General features: G+C 45.3%; 1 protein-coding gene across 18 annotated transcripts in view; it reads right to left on the minus strand.

The window, feature by feature from the left end:
* CPQ (carboxypeptidase Q) overlaps nucleotides 1–23,758 on the minus strand; it is a 390,605-nt gene that overhangs the window by 322,527 nt on the left and 44,320 nt on the right. For all 18 annotated transcript variants that reach the window (XR_009460667.1, XR_009460659.1, XR_009460668.1 and 15 more), the window contains one exon: nucleotides 8,411–8,618. Coding sequence is in view for 7 of the 18 variants with exons in the window: in XM_019495714.2 (XP_019351259.1) it covers nucleotides 8,411–8,618 (208 nt within the window). In the remaining 11 variants the exon portion in view is untranslated. The remainder of the gene's footprint in view (nucleotides 1–8,410; nucleotides 8,619–23,758) is intronic.

Below are 23,758 nucleotides of genomic sequence, written 5' to 3' on the forward strand. Positions count from 1 at the left end.
AAGCATTTTTGCCATAAGAATATCCATTGAAAGCTGATAAATCTTGCATTAAGTGGACTGCACACTCACAGTAAATTTAAATGTATAATAATTTTAGAGCTTTACACTAGACAATCAATCACTGTACAGTCAAGCTACTGAAAAGACAAAACATTGATTTAAGTCAATATTTGTTTACTTGAAAAGGGTGATTTTTTTGCTTTTTCTTGTATGTTACTTTTGACCTGTGGTACACACACCTAAAAGCTTTCTGAAGCTTTGATAATTTGGTGATGAAAGTTACTAAAGTAAGAAAGTCTAACTGGGGGTGTGGGGAAGAGAGACTGTTTTAGTGAAAAGCATTTCCTACATGCCACAACGACTAATGCTTAGATTCAAATCTAGGCCCCATGAAAACTGTGTTGCAAAAATCTATTTCCACTTCAGCAGGACCTGGACTTGGCCCAGACCTCTTGGTGTGGGGATAAATTTGTCAACCCCTCCAAGAGAGGCAGAACAACCAAACAATAGGGTAGTATAAACCAAGTAACTACAGTTGGAACCAGATTAATCATATCAGAATAGTTCACAGCCTGTTAAATTCACTGGGGGGTTCCAAATCAAGGACAAGCCACTCAGATGATTGCTACAGCATTTAAGTCAAATGACACTGCTTCTCTAGTCTGCTGGACCCCATCAGCAGTTCCATGAAGCTGATTGGAAAAGCAGCGTCCTTCGAAATAAAAGGAAGCAGCTAAAGTAGCTTTGGGCTCAGGGAGATATTATTTTTGGCATACGTGCAGCTTCCTGGCTGGAACGTATCAAAAGTTGCCACAAAGACGTGTTGTCCAGCCATAGGGCTGCTCCTTAGCTCTGCCCACCACCCACAACATCAAGGGATGATCAGATAGTCTCTGCTGACCAATCGGCCCCTGCCTCTGCTGCAGACTCGTCCCCTTTGCTACCAAGAGGCAAAGGGGATGGGATTGCCCAGGCTCCGATACCCACAAGGCTCATGATGGCTCACTGGCTGGGTGGACTAATCAGAGAACCAGACCCTCCGTACCTCCCTCACCCTTGGAGGCAAGGTGGTGGAGCAGAGTGCTGTGGGATACTGGGGGTCTGGCAGACCTATACACATGATACATTCATAGCACAAAAGCTTCTAATGACAGAATTTGCAGTTTGAAATGGTAACTTTGTCCTTGTGGCACCGTTTTTGCAACTGACTGGCCATTTTTTCAGTGGGACAAAGCACAAACATGTGGCTGTTTGCTATCTGTTGGGCTAAACTCACATTTTTGTTGCACTTTATATGAAACAGCTGCCAGAGCCCTTAGTGGTTCAGCACAGCTGTTTGCTGCTCTGACCTGTTCACAAACCCTCATCTTTGCAGGAGCCTAAGGAACATAACCCTATAAAGAATCTGAGTTCTACTGTACTGCCCAGATCTTCCAAGAAAAGTAAGAGGAATCTGACACTGGTAACTACTGCTCCATTTCCTATATACTCTTTACACTGCTCCTTAAAACACCTTTATGGATTCGCTATTAGGAGCAGCCCAACAACAGGCTATCCTCCCCCAAAAGTCTAGTCAGGCCAGGTGATCACCCCTTCAGGGACTACAGGTCTACTTCAAACAGCAGCAAATCTAGCAACTACCAGTCCTTGCCCTGCCGGGAACAAGGACAAGCTGAGGAAATGCAGAGGAAGTAAAAAACGAAACAAAACACCTCACACATAGGGAGTCCAAAGCATTAATTTAATTCTTCTGTGGGATCTTCCTGATACTAGGGGTGCACTGATAAAGACATTTTAGGCTGATTCTGATGGCTGATTACTGACCAGTCATATCAGCTCATAAGTGACTGGTGCCTCTTGAATCTGTGGGGGCACCCACAGAAGCCGCCAACAGCGGTGGCCCTGTCGGTTGGGCACCGGCCCTACTGACAGCATTAGAGTCAGCTGTCAGGGGGGACACATGCACCCCCTACCGGTCACCTATGTATCAGCTGATACCGATCTGATTGCCAATATACAGCCCAGCAGCTTGGAGAGAAGCATCTGGCTGGTAAGTCTGTTGTGGGCAATGGGGCATGGGGAAGGGAAGGGAAGGGAAGGGAAGGGAAGGGAAGGGAAGGGAAGGGAAGGGAAGGGAAGGGAAGGGAAGGGAAGGGGGCAGATCGAGCTCTCACAGTGAAGGAGGGAGTGGGACTAGGGCTGAGGCAGAGGCAGGTGCAGCCCAGCCAGGATGGTATGGGGTGTGGGACAGAGCCCGTGGCTCGTCCAGGGGGGTGTGAAGGGGGGAAAGGGTGGCTGCCACCACTGAGCACGCTCCCAGGGGAGGCACTGGGGGCACATACCCCCAAAGATCTGTATGCAGGGTGAGGACAAGCTGCTGCTGTAAGCTCATGCTTGGGCTCCTTTCTGCATGGCTGCGCTCAGAGCGGGTGGGGTGGGGCAGGCGGCAACAGTGCTGGGAGTGGAGCTATAGTGGTGGCTCTAGTCCCCCTCATGTTCCCCCTTCCAGCACCACCGGAAATGAAAATTCGTATTTCACAGGAGAGCTGAAGGTGTTGTAAGATCTCCTGGTTGGAAAAGTTCATTTTGTGAAAATTAGGCTCAGATAAAAGTTAGAACAGTCTATTTACCTCTACTGTAACCTATTAGTTACTATGGAGATAGAGGATAAAAGGTCACATAATTAGGTTGGCCCCCATTGTTCCAGGCACTCTTCAGATATAATCCATGATAGCTCTTACCTTTTGTATTCAAATCACTCACTCCACTTTATATACTGGTCTATGATTGTCCTTTCACAGCACCTGATCAAATGAGCTCAAGTTCACAAAAGCTTATTCTCTCTATATAGACTAATCAAAGAAGATAAGATGCACATCTACCCAGCTTTCTGCCTGACTTCAAACTAACATGGTTAACCATCTCTCCCTACCCAAACCAGTTTGCAGTCTAAGACACCAGACCAGATATAATTCAACACTGGATTTCTCCTGTATTCATCTGGGATTAAAAAGAAAAAATTACAGGAAATGCAGGCTAATAGATTTTCATTTGTTAGCCACTCTTTCTTAATTCTGTGCAAACATACTTAGGTACTGGTCCGATAGGAGCTGCATGAGATTTCACCAAGAAACCGGTTAATCGCTCTTTCCATGTTGCTCCTACCCCTTCTAATACACTGCTCATTACATGGGGTACAGTACTTCGCCCATCAGCCAGCAAGCAAAAGTAATGCTTCTTCAATAGGCAATGCTGATGACTGATTGACAAGAGGTAATGCATACAGCAAAGCCCATTCAGCACAGCATGTCAAGAGGACAGAGAAGGAGACACACAACAGGTGGGTAAGTGAAAAGGAAGAGGTGGAGACAGAAAATCCATCCTAGCTAGAACACTGCTTGTTTTCAGTTGCAGACAAGAAAAGCAGGTTTAGGCATCAGGAAGAGGCAGAAATGACAGGCAAAAAATAAAAGAAATGAGATTTTAAAAATAGGTATGAAGGTAAATGGGGAAAGAACAGAAGGGATGATATCACATCCTTTCACAATAAAATGCTTCCTGGCATCATTTAGTTTTGAAATTGCTTCTGGGAATGACACCTCAACTCCCCATCCTAGATTAAGGATTCAATACCTCTAAACAAACGTGCATTTGGCATCTGTTTTTCCTCTCTCTCCATTTCATTTTGAATCAGCTATAATGCCAGTACCCAGAGCTAATAATTGGGCTTTGCCACCTTCAATCTCAACACCCACACCTCACAGCCAAACTTTCTGCTACATTCTCACTGCCTGCTAAGATTTGTTTCTGTTTGTTGTCTGGGATACAGAAAATGAAGGTCCTTCAAATGAACACCTCTGCAATGCACCAAACCTGGCAAGAGGATAGATCAATTCTTTTAGTACTCAACTGATAAATATTAGCTTCCAATACACCTCGGCATGATCAAGGATAATACAATCTGAAAATATCAAAAGTTGTTACATCTTTCTTCAAAAACTATTTAAGAAAGCCTACTATTTCTAGCGGGAAGCCATTTGCAGTATATGCTGCTTAAAAATATATTTTATGATTTTGTTTTACTACAGTCTCAGAGATTCTACTGAAAGAGGTAAGGGTCATATTCAGCAAGGGTCATATTCAGCTCTTCATCATGAGACACAGTATTTACATGTCCTCCTTGGAAAAAATCAACTTGTTTCACTTTCTGCCTGAACAACAGAGCTACATATCAGACTGGCTCCTTCCAGAGGTTCCACAGACATGTAGGACATGGCATTCAGTCTCCATGCAAGAAATGCTTGTGTCAGAGCTGATTTGAATCAGTGCCTCGACACAGTGGAACTTTCTAGCACAAGGCACGGTAAGGCAGGGGAAGTCTCGGCATGGTGAAGAGTTCCGGCGTGGATAGAGTTCCCACCGAGGAAATGCAGATATGCATAATGTGATTGGCTGATGTTAAATTATTCCCATGTGGTGGCTGGCAATTGGTTCGCTAGCCGTATAAAAGGTTAAGGGCATTTCCGCCCTAGTTGGAGAACTCCGCGATTCCCCCTGGAGTGGAACTCCGGCAGCTTGATCACCTGCCAACGACTCCCCGTCGGCGAAGCCTTGCGACATACCCTCCGTGTTGCATGCCCGAGTTAGACCCGAGCTACCCGGTCTACAAGAGCTCCTCGATTACTGATTAGAGAATACAATTGTTGCAACTACGATTAACTGCGCTGTATACGACTCTACAGTGTAAGTAAAGCTACCTTTGTTTTCCAATTGATACGTGTCTCGTTTGTGCCTAATTCCGCTCCGGTGATAGAGAGTACCCATCTTCCCGTCACGGGATCGCAGCCGCAACCCCAGCTAGCATTCCTGAGGACTCCTGATCCTCGATCCCCCCTCGGCCCCCACAGCTTGAACGTCTTGGCAATTTCTGGTCTGCACTGATTAGTTTCTCTATGGGTAGTTGATATAATTTTAAAAATCACAATTGCAGTGCTGGTCATCCAGTTCTTTAAAAAAAGCTTTTAATAAATGTGGTTAGCTCTGGTACTGAGGACATGTCTGCTAGCTTTCATGTCCTGTCATTTCTTGGAAAACTTGGAAACAGTAGTGTGTGCATACTTTTCATATCACCATGATACAGAACAAGATCTCTGGGAGTCAATTAGTTATGTATTCAACAAGCAACTAAGTAAAAGAGTAAGTGTACTGTGTCATTCACTTCAGTCAAGAAGATGACGATTTTACAAGGGTATGCAGGCCAGAAGCAAAGCACCCTGGGATGCTGGAGGACCCTGGAATATATGCCGACATTCGCTCTCCCGGAAGAAACTCTCCTGTGAGTGATTTAACCCTGGCTCTTAGGTTATTTTTCTCCTAGAAAATCCTGAACATCTGTACACTTGTGGTTTTTACTGGGAGAATGACTATCCTGGGGAAAACTAAAATTTCTGTACATAGCCTAAAACAAACCAGTACAAAATATCCATTTTGACAATTTAAGACTAAAAAGGTGGAAAGCAAGTAAAGGTGCTTTCTTTCAACATATAAATAAAGCATAATTTACAATTATTTTTTAAATAATTATTTTTAATCTACCCTGCTATTTTCAAAATTTTCAGGGCAAGGAATGTAAGCCCATTTTCTAATAATTATGTTCAACGAAAATTTTTACTTCATCCAAATGATATGTTTGGGCTAAGTGAATACCTGTTAGTGTAAAAGCAATATGTTTCTTCTCCTCAAAACACAGACTTATCAATTCTTACTAACACTAACTTTTTTTCATAATACCACCAGAAATATATATTATTGGTTGGTTGCTGCCATATTACCATGTTCACCCAAATGTAAGATGAAGTCCCCACCCCCAAAAAAGAGGCCCTCATCTTAAATACATACAAGGAACCTCATTAAATACTTTGTATAGCATTAAACTACTGCCAAAAGCAGCATGTGCTCAGTCATGGAAACCAACTGTGAAATTAATGAAATGCAGCCAAAACTGAACATGGCCCATACTGGGCAAATATACTGATAGGAACTTACAAGGATAGGTTAGTGCAACCCATCTGAATAACAGAGAAGGTACTTCCCTTTGTGCAATTCTAATGTGCGTGTATGTGTGCATGTGCAATTCCCCTGATCATAGCACCATGGGCAGTCACCCATGCTGCCCACCCCTAAGGTTGGCTCTGCCATTGTGCACAGTCCCCCTCAGCACCAACTGTTTCAAATCACATTTGAGCCATTACATGGAATACATTCTGACCTCCTTGTGGCAGGGCACTGTGTGTGCCTGCCACTTTAAGGGCCTGGAGCTGGCAGCCACCAGGTGCCTGATGAGGGCAGCCATTTTGGAGGCAAGGGCTGTCTATATAAACAGGGCAGTTTGGCTGCTGGAGGCCAGACAACAACATTGCCTGGCCGGAGGGCTGCTGAGATCATCTGGAAGTAAGGGAGGAGCTGTAGGGGATGGTAAGGAGGCTCCTGGTCCTGGGCATGACCTAAAACTGCACCCTGCCAGGAGTGGGTGGCCTGATGGGGCTCTCAGTGGTGCGGGAACCCCCAGGAAATGCCAGGCCAGTTACCACCCCAGTGAAAGGTGGGTTGGGGTGCCTTAACCCCTAGCCCCCACCACCACTGGGTGGGTAACCCCTGTGTTTGTATGAAGGGCCCAGAGGGCAGACCCTGGGAGAGAGTGAGGGGCTAGAGACCCGACCCGAATGAGAGTACCCTTGACTGGCCCATGCTGGGGCCAGGACCAGGAGGGTCAAAAGGGCCAGGGGCCCACCGCAAGGGATGCCCAAGAGCTGGGGGCCTGGGGTCCCCAACTGGCCTGGAGGTGGGCCAGGGCTGGTAGCCAGAGGTCCTGGGGGGGACCATGCCCGAGAAGGGAAAATAGTTTCGGGGGGGATAGGTAGCCTGAATGAAGGCGGAGAGGCCGTCTGAGTGGAGGGATCATGGAGGGGTCCTGTTAGGACGATTCTGGGGCCCAGCATGGGAGCCGGTGATTATGTGAACATCAAGATGCCATCTGCGAGGCTTGGGCTGCGGTAGAGGGAGGAAAGGAGCCGCAGAGAGCGCCCCCTGGCATCGGGGCACCAAAATGGGTAGCCTCCCACTTAATTGACATCAATTAATGAATCAATTAACATCAAGGCATGGCAGGTGAGAAGGTGGGTGGTTGGCCCAGGAACAAGGGGGTGGGCCACAGAGATCTGCCCTGAGTAGGCCCCCTGTTACACTCCTCTTCACTTCTACAGCTGAGCTGAGCTGTACCTTTCTCATTTCCAATGATTCCTGTTTTTTTGCCAGCCTTAAATGTCTGGCAAACAAGTGTCATCAAATGGTGCCCCAAACAGTTCACTCAGAATCCCTGTTACCTCTTCTCTCAGCCTAATACATATAATATTTAGTGTGGCCTTGCCCTTCATGAGGTGAAGTTGGACCAGGTTGCCCTGCGTCTCATCTGCATATAAATTTTTGGAGGTTCCCAGGACTCATGACAAAGACACCCAAGTTCTAGTCATGAGTGGGGAGCTAATTAGCAAATGGGGGGCATATCTGGAGTACACACGCACACACTGAACAGTGCTGAGTTGTGGGGTCCCTATGACTTGAAACATTGTCAACTCTGCTGGGACTCTGCCCAATGAACTATACAGTAAATCATGAGCCTTTTGGCTTTGGACTAATATCATGCAGTCTGCACTATATACAAGTAGGTACAAAAGTACTGCTTAAAAGCGTGCTTATGGAGTACCTGTGGTAAAACAACTTGTAGCAGTTTCAAAAAAAGTTGAAATGCATCAAATTCTGGAAGAACTCAGTCTATGGGTACCTGTAGCAACTTACTTACAGATATGTTTATTTCAAGGTCAGTGTTTTTAAAGTTGTCAGTCACTTCCATGTGCTCAGGGAGAGCAGGATCTGATTTGGGGGGGAGGGAAGGGGAGGGGACAGACAGGATGGGAAGAAGTTTGAGGGAGCAGGGGGCAAAGGGGCTACTAAACCCCCCAGATTTAAATTTTCCCTGCTGTAGCAGTGGGAGGGGGACAAATTCAAGGCAAGCCTCCAATAATTAGAATCTGTTCCTGGAAGTTATAACAAGTTCATACATTTTCCATATATAGAATCTAACTATTGGGGAGTCATATATTCAAATAAATACAGGATTTATGAATGTAGAAAGCTGTTTAAAAACAAACAATATGCAAGGTCTGTAATATGCACAGTGATGAAAAGTCTTTTTAAAATTAGGGTGAAATTGTTATAGAATACCAACTTTCCAAACCAAACACCTACTCAGAACTAGGCAATGCACATTCCAGAGAACAAGGAAGTGCCTGCCCTCCCCACCAACCACATAAACTAGGTGAAATAGGAGTCACAGGAAGTAATATGTGCTTACCTATTAATAGAAAAGGGGGTAATAGATCTGATAAGGGATGCCACAGCTCCAGCTTTAGCAGCTTCCACTGCTCCCTGGGCTCTGTATCGCACAGTTTCACCATAACTGATGTAAGGCTGATTATAAACAACAATCTTCCCCTTGGCTTCTTCAGTTCTTTTGTACAGCTCATCAAAAGAGGACACTACTAGGACTTCAGCTGTTATTCCTGAAAGTAAATGGTACAGTACTTTTAGACAGTTGCTTTTTCACCACCCTCAAACCACTTTGGCACACACAAGAATGCCTGTCTGTCCTGTACTGTGTGCACAGGGCAAACCAAGTAAAGATCAAACTTGAAAGCCTCTTACTTGAAGCCTATGTAAAATATTTCCTCAGATAATGATATTCAATACCTGCAACTGTGCCCTGAACAGAGCAGGCCTCATTGTATAAACCATGCTATTAGCTGGTGTTAAAATATTAAATGAAGGTTAGAGAGAAGGCAAAAATACTTTTTTCTCCACTTGGGTAGCAATGCTGGACTGCAATTATTTACAATGCATAAACATTTGGAAAGACTTCCTATGGGATTCATTAAAAAAAGACAGCAATCTTTTCATGCAATTGTTTTGATATGTTGCTAAACAACTTAGGCTGACATCACACAAATGAAAATGCATACATAGTTTGGGAATGATGTGTTCCATAAATCCAGCCTGTCACAAATGTGAATGATTTACACGATCTGGAAAAAAGAATGGACTGATTGCAAGAGATTCTGCAGTATACTTAAAACCAGAAATACTGCTTATATTTAAATTGTTGATCACAGAACAGCAACAAAAAAGGATACTTTTTTTAAACACCACTTTTGGAATTTTTAAAAATTCGCTGTTATCCTATTACTTTGCTTAAGAAAACAAGGGCATTATAGGCAGCTAGTTTTTCCCATATCATAGAAAGCGTCACAAAACATGCAGTTGTGAGCTATATTTCATGACTTATAAAAAACCATTCACAAAAAAGCCACAATGTGTTAGATCTAATGGTGTGGATTGGTTACAGAGAAAAGTAGAAACAGTTTAACAGTAAAGGCCTGACTTCATTTGTAAATATAGAAGTAGTAATGGATGCTTGGAGTTTTAGTGCCCTACATTTTGCCTAGAAACCACAAATTACATCAGTAAAAGCTGAAAGTATTAACTGACTTGTTCCCCTTGTTTCATAAGTTATTGAAACATTTTTTAAAAGAAACTGAATCTTCTTGACAATCTTACATATCTCTTTGTAACACATTATTTGAAAAGTTATTTAGAAAAGCTTTTAAACTAACTGCATATGCTAAACATACATAACTGACATGGATAACAACTTTTAGGATCTCTCTCCCAGCATCATACTTACCCAACTGATGTTCAATTCATGGGTTTTTATGCAAACCCCCCATATAAATTGGCTTCCAAACTAAAAAAAAAAAAAAAAAAGTTTCATACCAGAAAGGCTGTATCCTGCATTACTGGGATTTTATCTACAGAACTACCTTAATGCAGAAGGTGTGAACATTTTAATTGAATAGCTGTGCAGCCTCCCAGCTTCACAGAAAGGACCACAGAAGGCCAAACCAAAATATCATCTTCAAATTGTATTGAAGTTATTCTTGGCATGTAGGTAAAGTGTGCTGATAGGCTCCAGCTGCTTCTAATGAACAACAGGTTCAACCATACACCTAAGGAGCGTCCCAGAGACAGGATCACTCAGAGGTATGGAACTGTGTCACTGGAAAGAAAGCCAGATACCTTTAAAATTTCATTTTCCACTAGAAGAATCAAGGTCTCAGTAGGCTGGCATTGCAAGATGCATTTCAGATCAGCTTCTGGAGCAGATGATAGGAAATGACACCATCTACTTCACCCCAATACTACACTTAGATGCCACAGCAGTCATTAAAATGATATGCAGGGTACTAACTGCTCACTGAGAAAACAAGGACTATAACTGTTTCTGGCACTGCCTCAGTGGACAAACACCAGCTCTCAATGTTTTTGAAAGAGTGCTACTAACAGTAAATAACACTTTCCTCCCCTCCCCAACTTCCTCCACCCCAAAAGAGTCATGCAGAATTATTTCTGTGGGCTTTCAAAGATGCTAGGCATCAAATAGTTACTTTGCACTGTATGTTTCATAGCAAAAGAAACAAAGAAAAAGGATGCAGAACAGAACTACAAACTCAAAGTCAGCAGCCTGCTATTTCCACTTTTAAATGTTCCCAAACAGGCTAAATAAAGCAAACCTTTGACAAAACAAAACAAAGGTTCCCTTTGCATGTTTAGCTTAATGGCAGCATGAGATATACAAGGTATCAATTACCAGGCTTTCCATAGTAAAGCACAACTTCACTCTTCTTTAACTGCCTGTTAATTCCATGGCTCATTAGCATATAAGGTCACCTTCTATTCTATACCATTTCAGTCCTATCTGTTAATACGATAATAGGAATACTTTCTTTATAAAGGCACTCATGCCTCATCTGTACAGGTAACAATGAGACCAAAGGCCAAAGAGAGAGATCAAATTATGGCCCAGGACAATGTGGCACACACTCATATTATACCTTAGTAATAAATAAAGAACCTTCCCCTATCAAGCCTTGGGGGCCCAGGGCTGTTTATCACGGCTAATTTATAAAAGCATTCAATCTATTTCTTATTTTTATCATTCTCTGACAGAACTCAGTTGCCAGTGGCGACCTGCAGAAAGTCAGACTCCTATGTGATGAGAGAAATGATGTTCACAGAGGACAAGTACATGCCATTTTCTGCAGTTAGCCATGAGAAGAGAATAAACAAAACTGAAAGCATGAAAAAAGACCACCTTCTTAAGCCTGAGGATGTAGCCAATAGGTTAGGTAATATTATGTGCAGCACTGTGCAAAAAATACTCTTTGAGGAAGCTAATTACATAAATCACAGAGCACAGCACTACCACAGTGGGCCAATGAGGAGCAGAATCCATTTAACCTCAGAGCTTTCCTCTCATTTTTTAAAATTAAATATATAGGATTATATCATTATGGGACTGCTATGAAAGAACGGACAACTGATAGAATCAGTAAGCTAGCAACTAGAGGGGCACTGATATATTGGTCCAATACTGGATTGGCATAGATATAGAGAAAATTTTCTGATCTGAAATTAGCCTGAAACAGCCGATAATTTGACCAATAAATGCCCTTGCGTGCATGCAGTTTGAGCGCAGCAAGTAGGCAGTGAGGAGCAGAGCAAGGAGCAAGTCTGGTGTGTTGGGAGGGGAGGAGGGAGAAGGGTGTGATGGGACAGATCAAGGCCCCTATGGTGAGGGAGGGTGTGGGGTTGGGGTAGAGGCTACCCAGCCAGGGCTGGGACAGGCGTGCGATGGAAGTGTGGCTTGTCATGGGGGATGGGAGGGGGGAAACCTGGGAAGGGAGGAGGGGCGACACTGGCTGCTACACATGGCTTGTCCAATGCTCCCACAGCTGCTCCCACCACTCATCCAGGAGGACATGGCGGGGCGGGGTGGTGCATGCCCCTGATCTGTGCGGGTTGGGCTGGGGTCAAGCTCTTCTCAGCCAGGTGGATCTGGGAGCACATGTCCCCCACATGCCCTCCCAGACAAGCAGCGGGAGAAGTGGCAGGAGCTACCAGATGAGCACTGGACGAGCTGTTCACAGCAGCAGGAGCCTCCCTCCCCCCCCCTTCCCAAACCCCCACCTTCCTGCAGCCCCCTGACATGTCATGCCTCCATCCCACGCCCAGCCTCACCCTGGCCACAGCCCACAGCTGCAGCCCGCCCCACACTGCAGATCGGGGGGGGGGGGAGCACACCCCCCTCCACCCCAGACAAACCACTTGCAGCTTCTGTCCTCCGACCAGCCATGTCCTTCCCTGCCCTGGCTGGTCAGCGCCTGCCCCAGCCCCCGCCCCATTCCCTCCCTCACTGCAGGGGCCTTGATCTGTTCCCCCACACCCTTTCCACCACATCAGACTTACCAGCTGGACACAACTCTTCAAGCTGTAGAGCTGCATGTCAGAAATCAGATTGGTATCTGTCCCAGCCGCCTGCGGAGAGTTCGGGATTGAGAGTATGGTTGGGGGTAGAAAGGCAAGAAAGAATTATTGACTTAACAAAAACACAACTATGCGTAGTAACAAAACAAACAATGACAGACAAAAGCAATTAGCACTGGCAACTTATTGGCAGTCCCCTCTGATGCCTGATACACAGCTGTGTGGGCCGGGGGCAAGCAGGCCCGTCTTTGCGCACGCGGGCTGTGGCCAGCAGCCCGGGCATGCGGGGTTGGAGGAGACCGTGCAGCGGCAAGGCACACATGGGCTAGAATTAGTCACTGAAGCATAATGGTTGAGTTAAAGATTATTTACTTACACCCAAGATGGTCGCGGTGTAGGCTGGACAGTTTCCAGGTGCAGCTCCACTTAAATCCTCGTTGGAGGACTACGACAAATACGATTCTTTGGCCCCGGAGTTGTTAAGGCTCCGCGGGTTCGGCAATTTCTTTCCCACGGAGTTGTCGAAGCTCCGTGGGCTCTGTTCGGTTCTCAGGCCCCAGAGCTGTTAAATCTCCGTGGGTTTGAAAATTGAGTATATAGGAAAGGGATACATCTAGGATTGCGCTCAGCGACGGGGAGAGGCTAGAGGCTGATCAGACCTCTGTTGCCTGCTTAAGAAATGCATTGGGTCTGTAAGGATCCGCAGCGCTTAGAGATCTTCACACAGCGTGAAGTCTCCTCCTCCTGGTGTTCGTGGAGTCCTCCAACTTGGGCGGAAACCACACAAGCTCTTTATACGGCTAGCAAGCCAATCACTAGCCGCCACGTGTGCATATTTTAAAACTAGCCAATAATGGGGCTCGAATTATAATACGAATGGCGGGAACTCTTTGCAACGAGCATTTCTCCTCTGCAGCAGAGAAATGCACCCTGCAAAGAAACTACAAATTGGCGGGAAATTCCCCGTTGCACCGGAGTTCTCTTCCACAGCAGAGAACTCCACTGTGCAAGGAAGCTGCAATTTAGCGGGAACATAATTTAGCGTTGCCGAAGCGCACACAAACAAAAACTCACAACTTTGGGTTGTGACAACAGCAAGCTTCTCTTTCCACAAAGTTCAGTCAAGTCAGGTGTCCCCGAACGACACTGTCCAAAGGGGTACCAGAAAGGACCCTGGAATGCAGATCTTGGGCTCTTCGAGGTCCACAGGCCCACTGATCCAGGCAACAGCTAACTAATTCTTTTACAGAGCTGTCTCTTCCTTCTGAATGGTTTCCAGATATTCCAGCCAATTTAAAGCTTCTGAATGGTTCTGATAATGTACAACCACTCAGATTCCTTTTACTTCAACTGTCCTTAGACTGACCAATTAGCAGTACAAGCCTTGCATTTCTTTGATAAGGTAATTTTAACTATGCTTCAGGCCTTACTACTTCAAGGCTTTGCTAAATTTACTAGGCCTTACTTTATACAAGGCCTCACTACATCTTAAACTTTAATTAGGCTTTTAGCAACTTCACATAGCTTAATATCTAAACAAATACAGAAAAACACTTGATATAATCTTCATAGAGCCTTCAGCAAGCACCTTTATCACACAGGCACACTTTTCAGCTGTCACAGGTATTGGCCAATATGCCTCCTTAAAAATCAGCTATCAGTATCAGCCCCAAAAATCTCTATCGGTGCATCACTACTGGCAAAAATCTTCCACTGTAGGTCAAAGTTGGTATATACAGAAGATATCATAGCATAAATAAAATGTTTATATCCAGTGTTAAAAGCCTAACTAATACAGAAGTTTGCAACAGCACAGAGAAAGTTACAGTACTCCATGCATTAGCAAAGCCTTAAATCATGGTATATGCAGGAAGGCTGATTCATGGTCAGGGAAAGGCTAGTACAAAATCCTACCTGTAAATCTCCTGCCTACAAAGTTGCTATGTCTGACTCCAGGCATGAATAATTCTATCTGGAGAGTCATCTACCAAGGCCTGCCAGCAACAGCGCTGAAAGCAGATTAGCGCAGATCACCAGACAGGGAATTCCTGAAAAAGACACCCCAGGTATAAAATGCTCCAAATGTTTAAATCACTGAAGGCACTAGATATTAAGCTTTTCATTCTGTGAAGCTGTTTGTATTATTAGCAAAGGTGTTCAGAGCACATTTATAGCAGAGAGAGTTTATAGAAGCTCACAAAAATCTCTGCCAACAAGCCCAACGGAAACTCCCACATAGGCACTCTTTCCCTTTTACTGGAAAGACTATGGCAAGATAAGTTTTAGCTTGAAACATCCCAACCATCAAGAATATCAAATTTGCTGTTCTAGTCTCTCCAGAGGATTGAATAAGAAAAGCACACCATGCACGTAGTTACCTATACATACTGTTCTTATAGTCTTTACATATTATCAAAGATAATCCATTACAATCAAATGACACGTTTAAAGCAGAGAATGGCAAACTTTACATCCTGTTTAATCTTTCTGGATACTAATTTCCAGGTTATCCAAGTAAATCTCAATCCTGGATCCTTTAAACAAACCTTTTGTCATTGACTTGAGTAAAGCAGGAGCAGAAACAGAAGCAGGCTAAAGGAGGTTTACCTACAGGAAAAAAATGCCACTAGTATTTTTTAATGAACTTTTAAGTATACAGTAGGAGAACTGCTGAAACCTGAAAACTTTCCACAACTTCATTTAATTTCAAGCTGTGCTAACATAGGATGATGTTTTCTCTTATAAATCACACCATCGAACAGAAATTCTGCTGATCTAGATCCACTAGAACTCCCCTTAGCAAATATATAACCCAACATACAATACATAACCCAACAGGCAATTTTTGCTCAGAATAGTCACATAGACATACCTCTGGTCCTGGGCATATCCACAGAGAAGGCCCTCTTAGCTAAGCCTCCCTTAAACTTCCCTGATGATTACCACATCAAGATTGAATTTTAAGAGTTAAAACTTGGACTTCAAACCTCAACTTATACACCATGAAATATGATACTTACCTGGATTCAGAACCCCCCACCCATTCAAAAGCCATAGTGAGTGCAGAGGGCTCACTTCCCAGGGGGACAGGAACACTGAGCGTGAAGAACACAGTGCTACTCCAGCCATGAAGAGGACGGGTATGAAGACTAAAAGTCCATTCACCAAAGACAGTCAGACCCCAAGGGACTACTCTGGCAGGAAGTGCTATGAGAAGCAATTGCAGGAGCAGCATTGATGAGACCAATGTCATCAAATCAAGCTTTCCTCAGTTTGGACATTGAATATTTGCTCTTCTCTGCTGCTTTGATTTCTTTCAGATTCTTCTCTATCCCCATCCAACCCACCCCCCCCAGAACTGGATTCAGAACTCCAGCTGCCGTCTTACCAATGCTGCATAGAAGGGCAGTATCACCTCCTTAGACCTGCTTGTGATGCACCTTCTAATGCATGAAAGAGTGCAGTTGGCTTTACTTATCACTTCATCACATTGACAACTACCAGCCTGTAGGTGTATTGCGATTCTTTCTCCCTAGATGTAGCACTTCGCACTTATCCTTGTTAAGCTGCATTCTATTCTGTTCTGCCCACATTCCCATCCTGTCCAAATCCGCTCCCTGCCCTCCACCATTTAGTCCAACTCTTTCACTCCTGCTTCCCCCAAATCTCCCCTCCATTCCGCCCCATCTGAATCACCAAAAACAGGCTATCCCAATGTGAAAAGAAGAAAAGATAGGAAGTGCAGCAAGAGACTAGCTTAGGTAATGAGTACTAAGGCTGAGGATAGTACAATCAGGTAGAGACAAAATAAAGAATGTCAAGACACAGATGGAGGTATAGCTACTAAAAGATGTAAAGGAAACAAACGAGCATTCTTTAAATATGTAAGAGGAATACAAACAAAAGTGTAGGTCCATTACTAAATGGATAGACGAAGCTAATAATGGATGTTGTAAATAAGATATAAATGTTTAACGCCTTCATGAAAAAGATGACTATCAGATGATGAATACAAATAGCAACAAGGGTGATTACTCAGCCTAAATTAAAAAAAACAGGGAAAGAACAGGTTAGAGATTACTTAAATAAAAGATGGATTTCTACAAATCAGCAGGGCTACATGAAATTGATCCTTAGAGTATACTCAAGGGATTTAGTTGAAGCAACTCCAGAGTCATTAGCTAATATCAGTAAGAACTCATGGAAGTCAGGTAATGCCCTGTGAATTAAAGACTGGTCAATCTAACTTTGATACCTGGAAAAATACTGGACCATATCAAAGAACCTATTTTAAGTACTGTCGCAGAGTACTGAGGTGCCCTGCTCCTAGAGAGGGGAAACTGCCGGGGAAAAGAGCCCTAGCAGGGAATAAGAGCCCACCTGCAGGTTGCCAGGGCAACTGGAGGCAGCAAATGACCCACACCTGACAGCTGTCAGCCGGCTGTAAGGGGCAAGGCCTGGCTCTTATAAAGCCCAGGGCTGAGGCCAGGCTGGTGTCATAACTCAATGATTTTAAATGCCTCGGCATGATGGAATTTTCCCGCCACATGAGAGAGTCTCTGTGCACAGCAAAAGTTTTCTGTTGCAATAGAAAACTCCGGTGCAAGAGAGTTCCCGCCATTCGTATGCAAATTTGTGTCCTATCATTGGCCGATTCTAAATTATTCCTACGTGGCAGCTAGCGATTGACTTGTTAGCCGTATAAAATTTTGTGCAACTTCCGCCCAAGCCGGAGAACTTTGAGTACGCTGCAGAGTGACTTAAGAGAATTCCTGACTCGTGGCAGACTGAATCGATAGCCTGATCAACTATCGATTTTTCTCCCCATCGCCGAACGCTATCCCTCGACGTACCCCTTTTCCTGCATGCCTGGTTCATTTACGGATTCGCTCGCCAGGGTTTTTGCCAGCTGGAGCAACTCGTGTAATTATTTAAGCGATCGGACCACCTGCATCGCGACTACTAGCGGCGTAAGTAAAGCCTTTTTGCAACCAATACGTTTTGTCTGCCTCTCCATTCACCAGCCTGCCCAACGGCCGAGCAATTTGTAGATCACCTCAAGTCGGCTCTGGCTGTCTGAGACATGGCGACGAGGATGGGATTTAAGGGCATGGTGATGGAGACGAACCTAAATGGGTTCTGCCCTTGGCGCACCGGGATCCACCGTGTGGAAAATGCAAACGATCTATGGGCGTGTATCGCCTACCACCAGGCGGTAGAAGGGGATGAACGAAATATTGACAGCTACTTCTCCGTAAAAAAAGAAGCAGCGGTCATAAAAGAGTGGAGAACAAAGCTATTCCTTGGGGAGTTTGGGTGTATAATAGGGAGCGACTGGGTCTACTATCAACCCCCGGAGGAAACATCGGCCATATCCCTAGCCAGGGTGAAGGCGCGGAAGGCAGAAAAGCTGACCCCGCTCAGGATTTTGCCCAATGCACCCGATACCTGAGGGAAGGAGGGGAACCCACCCCAACGGACTGGTTCAATTGTCTGGATTTGGTGCCTGGGTCGCAGGGTCATGAGCTCCTCGTTCAGCTCCAGGAGGATTTGGAGACCAAGGGCCGTCACGCGACCAGATGGGGTTTAACCAAGTGGAAAAAAGGAAAAATGATGAATGTGTTGTTCCGTTCAGTAGCAGGTCTACTAAGGGAATATGCAAATTTGGAGGTTCAACTGCATACGGCAGGCAAGGAGTCGCTGGAGCGGACGGCGAAGAACTCCAGAGTGACGCTTATCTATCGTGCTTGCTGCATGGTGCCGCTGATAGAAAATGGCACTGAGAGAAACGCTAGCCGTCCGGAGAACCCGGAAAAGAGGGGCGGAGCTTCGGAAGAACCGGCGTGAATCCGCCTAGCAACCCCGCCCCCTGAGGTGACGTCGTTTCCAACAGCCCCGCCTCCTTGCAATGGGGAGGGGGCAATGGGAGGAGGAATGTATCCAGCGCTCCCGCCTGAAGAATTTAACTCTCTCTCTGCTGCAGCTCACCCAATAGCTGTGATGAAGCGTGTTGCAGATGAAGAAGGTACCACGCGTACCACTGTTACCTCTTGCACATGCACCCGACCAGAAATACAGGAACTTTGCAGGGAATCTAAAATAAAACTGGAAGAGACTTTGGCCATGTGGCTGGGGCGACTAATAGTAGAATTCGGATCTGACATCTTAGACACGGAAGAAGCGAGTGCCCTGACCCAACAAGCGGCGTGGAGCGGAGGGTGTGCTACTGATCTGAACATGGTCACGGACAGTACACACTGGCCCATCCCACTCCCGGCGCTTGTAGTGGGACAGGTAACCCACAAATTCCACGCCTGGCATGAGGGTCGCCCGCAGAAGGCCACTGCGGAACAACTTCTTTTGGCCATAATTGGAGTGTCATATCTTTCATGGAGCCCAAGAGCAAATCCAATGGGGCTAACGGCAACCCAACGCAAGGAAAGATGGGCTCATCGCCACCTATCAGACCCCGGAGCAATTCCAACGCCTCTGGAAGCTATAGACGCCTGTGTAGAGGTATATGGAGGGACAAATGCTGTTACGCTCCGACTCTTTCTGAACCCGATGGCGGGTCAGCCAGTAGGAAATCTCTTGGGCCATCTCCCACGATTGCAGGCACTCATGAAACAAAGTGAAGGAACTTCTAATGATGTAAAAGACCGATCTTCGGCGTACCCAGTTGAAGCACCGAGACCAAGACGTCAAGAATTTAACTCCCGGCGAGAGCTATAGTGGTCACCTCAAAGGACATTAGAGGAAAAGAACACGTTCAGGTTCCTTCTCAGTCATTCCAGACTCACGAAACCTCAACTGCGTATTTTGGGGGATAAGACCCAACACCGTCTGGCCGAAGCATTAGGATACAAGTTCAAGGACCAACCAAAAAACGAGTAATGGCCGTCAGCTCTGCCGGTGGCCTTCTCCAACTCAAACCTGACCCCACTGACCCTCGTCCTTACGCCGAACCTACTGTCTACGACCCTGCTGATCCAGATGATCAACAATGAGTACTCTTCCTCCTCTATACTGGAGCTCAAGTTAATGTAATTACCTCAACAACACCCCACCAGAAAACCACCAAAACGATTAAGGTACAAGGACTTAATGCTATTGCAGTCACAACAAAAGTCAAATTCTTAGTCTAAGGTCATCGATACGCTCTAGAGGCCGTGCTAGGGGGCATCAACATTCTAGGAATCCCAGGGATTAAAGCGCTTGACCTTAAAGAACAAGTGCTACAAGCATTACCCATTATTATCCCAGAACAGGATTGGCATCGACCAACGCTTCGTAACATCTCCACCTGGCAGTATCGACCAATCCCAACCAAGGGTCCCCTAAAAAAGTCCCTTACTGACCTCCTGCGGCGACTTGAGCAACGAGGTTGTATTAAAACCGTAACTGCTAGCACCTACCTGTCACCAGGATGGGAAGTCGCGAAACCTGGAAAACCCAACGAAGCCCGGCTAGTCGTCAATTATAGGGAGGTCAACAAAAGATGTCAAGTACTTCAACAACCTAATCCTTCTACTCTACCACAATGCATGATCGAGATGGCTCAATTCCAGCAAAGTAAGTGGGTCGGGGTCACACTGGATTTAAAAAACGTTCTTTTCAATTCCGATAACTGACCCTGAAGGAGTACTAAATATGTGCATTGATGGCACTATGTACAGATGGACGGTTTGCCCGCAGGGGTATCGCAACGCTCTGTCGCTGGCTACTGGTGCCATGAACAATACCCTGAAGAATTTTCATGCCTCATATTCTCTTCCCCCAGAGGAGGAATTAAGAATCTGGAGTTATGTCGATGACACTGCTATCATGGGTCGTGATAGTTCCGTCGTTATTAATATAGTTAACCAACTAGTTGCTCACCTTCAGAGCGAAGGATGGACGATCAACGAGGAAAAGTCATGCCTACATCCTGTAGATGACATCACGTTCCTTGGCACCCGATATATTGGTTCCATCCGCCACGGAATCTCACATGATGGTCCTAACATTGATCCATTAAAGACATTCCTCCCTGTTACTAAGAGACATTTTCAACAGCTTTTAGGTCACTTAAACTGGTACCGGCATTATGTTGAACCCAGTCATTTGGCGTTCCTTACTAAATTACAGCGACAGATCCGTGACAAATCCCGAAAATCCACACCTTGGACGGAAGATCAGCGGAACCTACTTCGCCTGTTAGCCATGGTTAAAAACACAGAGCTCCACGCAATCAATCTTGGTGAGCCATTAATCATAACCCTTGTATCCACCACAAACCACGTGTGGGCTGTTGTGCACAACCCTCGCGATGAGCTAGTATACGCTGCCCATAAGACGCTTCAAGCGGCACAACATCGATATGGAGCTATAGGGAAAATCCTCCTAGCTGGACAACTAGTGGAGCCATTAGCAAGGGGGCATGGGACACTACGCGCTCCCGGTGCCACATTGTTACCCTTGCTGGATGCGGAAAAAGTCGACCTGCATTTTCAGGGGGAGCCTAAAACGTGGAACACGTTGGTGCTTACCCACCATTACAACTGGCACTGCTGGAAGTTTGAAGATACGACGCCCAATCCTAGCCCAGGAGATGAGGAAAAGGTCCCTACACTGTATGGAACCTCTGCCCCGGCATGGATGGCTTCAAATGGAACCTACCGACATTGTGGAGGCTATAGGTACTATTGCAAGGCTTGTCACGATAAAGAAATATTTCAAGCCTACCGGATGACAACTCGGCCCAAAAATGTGAATTGTTAGGATTCCTCAAGGTACTGGAGCATTGTCTGACACACCATGATGATACGCTCCCAGTTCCAATTATCGCAATCAACTCGCAGTACATTTACAAGATTCTTACTGGTACAGCCCTTCCCACCGAAAATTTGGATGATTGGCAAGACATCTGGAAAACGTTAACTAAATTTGCATGGCTCCCGTTGGTTAGGCACACTAAGTCACACCGTCCGGACACTGACCCAGTGCACGAGGTCATCGATAAACTCTTAGAAGACCTACTTCGGACCGACGTAGTGTTACCCATTACCACTAACTCTAGTACTGAAGTAAGTCCGTTCCTTGCGTGGCTTCATGAAAATTGGGGTCACCTGGGACCGCGAGCTTGCCATCAACATTGGTGCCAAACCATTACGGAGCCGGCCTCATATGGAGTTCGGCGCAATTGGGAAAAGGTAGCTCAGGCCTGTGAGATATGTGCTAAGGAGAGTGTCATCGAACCAAACATCAGCTCGGAGCTTTCGACTCTTCGCAGTTCCAGGCAGGAAAAGTCTGGCAGGCCTGACCTCAACAAAGCAGTAATCTACAGCTGCCAAATTCTCTAATAGATGATGGAAAGTGGGCAGTGGCAGCCATTTGTACAGCAGCCACTGGGAAACCCGCTGCAAATATAAGTTGGGAAGGGGACTTTGGTAAAATGGAATATAATTCAATTCCCTTTCCAAATAGAACAGTAACACTTACAAGCCAATATAAGATCATTCCCACTAAATTTGCGAGGGGAAGGCGTATAACTTGTATTGTGAAACACCCAGCTTTAAACAAAGAAATAAGATACTTTCACGTACTAGACATCCAATATGCCCCTGAAGTATCAATAACTGGTTATGATGGAAATTGGGTTTTCGGCGGAAAAATTGTTCAGCTTAAGTGCAAAGTTAATTCTAATCTGCCACCTATAAAAGTCACCTGGACCAGGCTAGATGAACAGTGGCCTGCGGGTTTAGTATCCATGAGTGATATGCTATATTTCAGTGGCCCATTAGCCTAGAAATACATTGGAACCTATATTTGTAGGGTAACAAATTCCATTGGTCAAAGAAGCTATCAACAAGCTATCCATATATTAGATCCTTCTATTATTACTACACAATCATCCATGGTTCCATGGTATCCTTTAACTAATAACATTATAAGTTTGGCATCAGCCTTAACCTTAACAGCGATGCAGGAAGGCAATTGGGGTACCATTATTGGTAGTGTAATGGGTGGAGCTTTCTTTCTAATATTTGTAAGCATTTTAGTTGGGGTTATCTGTTACGAAAGAAGGCGAACGTTCCCTGGCAACTATATCATTGAGGACTACACTCCGTCGACTGACATAGAGGAAGAGTCTCAAGTAGATGTTTCCCAGTCAGCTGATGATTAATAATTATTGTTATAGGTTCAAGTTGTTATATTTTATAGTTTGTTAGAGACCGGTCTATAAAGTTATTTGTTAATATATATATATATATATATATATATATATATATATATATATATATATATATATATATATTTTGTTATTTAAGCATTGCAAAACCAACGAGTCCTTAGACGAACTTTACTTGAGGCACGTTCATGCATTTAAAATTCCAGCTGTGCCGTCGGCAAGGGGGCATGTCATAACCCAATGATTTTAAGTGCCTCGGCACGATGGAATTTTCCCGCCACATGAGAGTCTCTGTGCACAGCAAAAGTTTTCTGTTGCAATAGAAAACTCCGGTGCAAGAGTGTTTCCGCCATTCGTATGCAAATTTGTGTCCTATCATTGGCCGATTCTAAATTATTCCTACGTGGCGGCTAGCGATTGGCTTGTTAGCCGTATAAAATTCTGTGTGACTTCTGCCCAAGTCGGAGAACTTTGCGCACGTTGCAGAGTGACTTAAGAGAATTCCTGACTCGTGGCAGAGTGAATCGATAGCCTGATCAACTATCGATTTTTCTCCCCATCGCCGAACGCTATCCCTTGACGTACCCCTTTTTCTGCATGCCTGGTTCGTTTATGGATTCGCTGGCCCGGGTTTTTGCCACCTGGAGCAACTCGTGTAATTATTTAAGCAATCGGACCACCTGCGTCATGACTACTAGCAGCGTAAGTAAAGCCTTTTTGCAACCAATACGTTTTGTCTGCCTCTCCATTCACCAGCCCGCCCAACGGCCGAGCAATTTGTAGATCACCTCAAGTCGGCTCCACCCGTCTGAGACAGCTGGCAGTTCCCTGCCAGCAGCCAGAGAGGCAGGAGCTCCTGGAGTAGGGATGCAAGAAGCAGTGAGACCCGCAGGTACTGCTTGAGCAGAGTTATGGATGGCAGCTCTACGGCGTTTGTGCAACGTGGTTTAGCCAGGCGGCTTTACGTTATGTTATAGCCAGGAGGCTCGAGTTTCTGTAGCATTTTGTTGTTTATTACACCGGTGGTTTGGGTGAGGCTATTAGGGGTTGGAGGAGGCCTCGGGGGGAACCCACAGCAGCGGGGGAACCCCGGCGCCAGTGAGGGCGCAGCATACTCATAGGGACCCACAGTGGTGTGGGGGATCCCGGCGC

The sequence above is a fragment of the Alligator mississippiensis genome, chromosome 3 (genome assembly GCF_030867095.1).
Source record: "Alligator mississippiensis isolate rAllMis1 chromosome 3, rAllMis1, whole genome shotgun sequence".
Taxonomy (NCBI): Eukaryota; Metazoa; Chordata; order Crocodylia; family Alligatoridae; genus Alligator; species Alligator mississippiensis.